We start from the raw sequence: 2,357 nt of genomic DNA on the forward strand, positions 1-2,357 counted from the left end.
GAAATTAAATTAAGAAAAGAAATGCAACCAATTTAATATCGTAATTTTTCAATCATTTTCTTTATTATAAAACAATGTCAACTCCTTAGAAGAAACATACATTTAATAGCCAATTTTTTTCTCTTTTCTTTAAATTACGGAAATATAACTATTGTCGTTTTATCAGCACTTCCACAGCATTTTCACTCCAGGTCTCATCCTGCGCAAAATGAATGACAGACAGATTCGTTTTTATTTTGATACATTTTTTGATTTTATTTAGCAGGTAATTCATGCGTGCAAACAACTCAATTTTTATACTGACAAGTGTATACACATATCTGGAAAAAACAAATTTCAGTGAATGAAAAATTACACTTTGTCCTTATTATTATTATGTACATATTTATTTGCACAATTGTGGAAGATGCCATTTTGAAATCTTCCTCACCTTGTTTATGTGTCAGATATTCTTTAGTTAATTTGACACAGATTGCACAACACACGTTATGATGAAATAATACAAGTCAGTGCAAAACATTTCCCATTTTAGTTAATATATATTTGAATTTAACACGGAAATTATTTGAGAAATGTTGTGGGATATTTTTAATTTACGCAATACAATCCAGTCTGCAGGCCCTTATAAATGGGCCTCTTTTTCAAACTTCTACAGCAATATTTTAAATCTTTAATGTCTTTTACTCTATTTTTCTATATTCCAAGACAAAGAGGGGCTTGAACTGACTTGAGGGCAGTAATTCGGAAAGTCATTGCAGAATCCTCCCAGCTCTGAGTGGCCGCTCTTGGATAAAAACGGTCCCGGAGCAGAAGTCTTGGCCGAGGCGCACTCCTCTGGACACGGACTGAACGCCGCGGCACAGGGGATCTGGTGAGAGTAAAAGTAGCTGGCTTGTCCAGAGATCATGTTAAAAGAGTAGGGGTCCGACAGAGGCAGGGTGCACGCGGGGATGGACGTGGAGAAAGCGGTGCACGCGGTGCCAATCTGATGGCGTCGAGATTGCGCGCAGCTGAGTCCGATGTAAGACATCTCCTGGTGGGTCTGCAGGAACCGATCTGCGTCCGCGGCACTGGACGCACTCAGCCGCTGGGAGACCATGGAGGTGGCGTGGTTTTGGAACCGCGGTGTCAGGTAAGTCCCGGTGCCAAGGTGAGTGCGCACTGGTGTTTGGAGAGGAAGAAACGGTGGCCAGTAAAACGAACCAGCGGCGGCTAAAGTCACACTGGTGGCGGTGCCGGAGGACATCAGGCGACCTCCTCCTCCTCTTTTTAACGCAAGCTTGGTCCTGGATCCAGCCGTGGCTCTGCGCCGGAGCTTCCCAGATGTGCCACCAATAAACACGTCCTCGCTGCAGGGGTCCAGCATCCAGTAGTTGCCTTTCCCCGGGTCATCGTAGTGGCGCGGCACTTTAACGAAACACTTGTTCAGGCTCAAGTTATGCCGGATTGAGTTTTGCCACCCCTGTCTGTTTTGTCTGTAATAAGGGAAGTTTTCCATGATGAACTCGTAGATGCCGTTCAGAGTGAGCCGTCGCTCCGGGCTCTGACGGATCGCCATCATGATGAGCGCGTTATAGCTGAAAGGAGGTTTCTCAGGTTTAATGCTTTCTTCTTCTCCTCCTTTCTTCTGAGTCCCCTCTCGTTTCCCAGTCGAAGGCAGGGGTTTGCTCCCCCCTTTACCAGTGTTCTCACTGTCAAAGTTTTTCTCTTGGCTGGGTTTCTCCGGAGGTTTCTGGGACGCAGAAGGAGTCTCCTCATCCATCACTCTCTCTCGTCTCAACAGCAGGCTGCTGATGCTGAATGAGGAATTGTGGAAAAATCGGTCAGAAGTTTTCAAGTCCGCCATATCTGTCATAAAGTCCTCAAAGACTTCCAGTGATGAGAGCAGAGCGACTAACTGAACTCTGATGCGAAGTGGCGAGGAGCCAAAGACACAGAGAACAAATGCGCATGATCACAGGAGCGTTAAAGTGACACAAGTGGTGCATTCAACAGCCTCTTATTTCCAGGGTTGGGGGGATTACTTTACAAATCTGAGTATCACAATATAAAAGAAGCCATCTCCATGTGGTTGACCAATTAGAGCTGAGCGGCTAGCTAACCAATCAGAGCAGACTGGGCTCTGGTTTCAGACAGAGGGTCAAAAGAGGTGCTGCAGCACATTATGAGAAAAATAAACACCCCTTTCAACATCAAAGGAAGCAAACATGTCACAGTAGAGGCACACTATACTAATTTGAACTGAACATGAGCAGAATATGGCCCCTTTAACCCATAAAGAAAAACAATCACTTTCAAAAAGGCCTTTAAGTCACTCAATGTCAATGTCCATTGTCAATAGAAACAAATCCATAAAC

At 44.5% G+C, this 2,357-nt stretch overlaps 1 protein-coding gene across 1 annotated transcript; it reads right to left on the reverse strand.

The window, feature by feature from the left end:
• Nucleotides 1–685: 685 nt before the first annotated feature.
• foxg1c (forkhead box G1c) lies at nucleotides 686–1,846 on the reverse strand. Its single transcript, XM_034096845.1, has one exon. The coding sequence runs from the start codon at nucleotides 1,844–1,846 to the stop codon at nucleotides 686–688; it is 1,161 nt and encodes a 386-aa protein (XP_033952736.1).
• Nucleotides 1,847–2,357: the final 511 nt, after the last annotated feature.

The sequence above is a fragment of the Pseudochaenichthys georgianus genome, chromosome 13 (genome assembly GCF_902827115.2).
Source record: "Pseudochaenichthys georgianus chromosome 13, fPseGeo1.2, whole genome shotgun sequence".
NCBI classification, from domain to species: Eukaryota; Metazoa; Chordata; class Actinopteri; order Perciformes; family Channichthyidae; genus Pseudochaenichthys; species Pseudochaenichthys georgianus.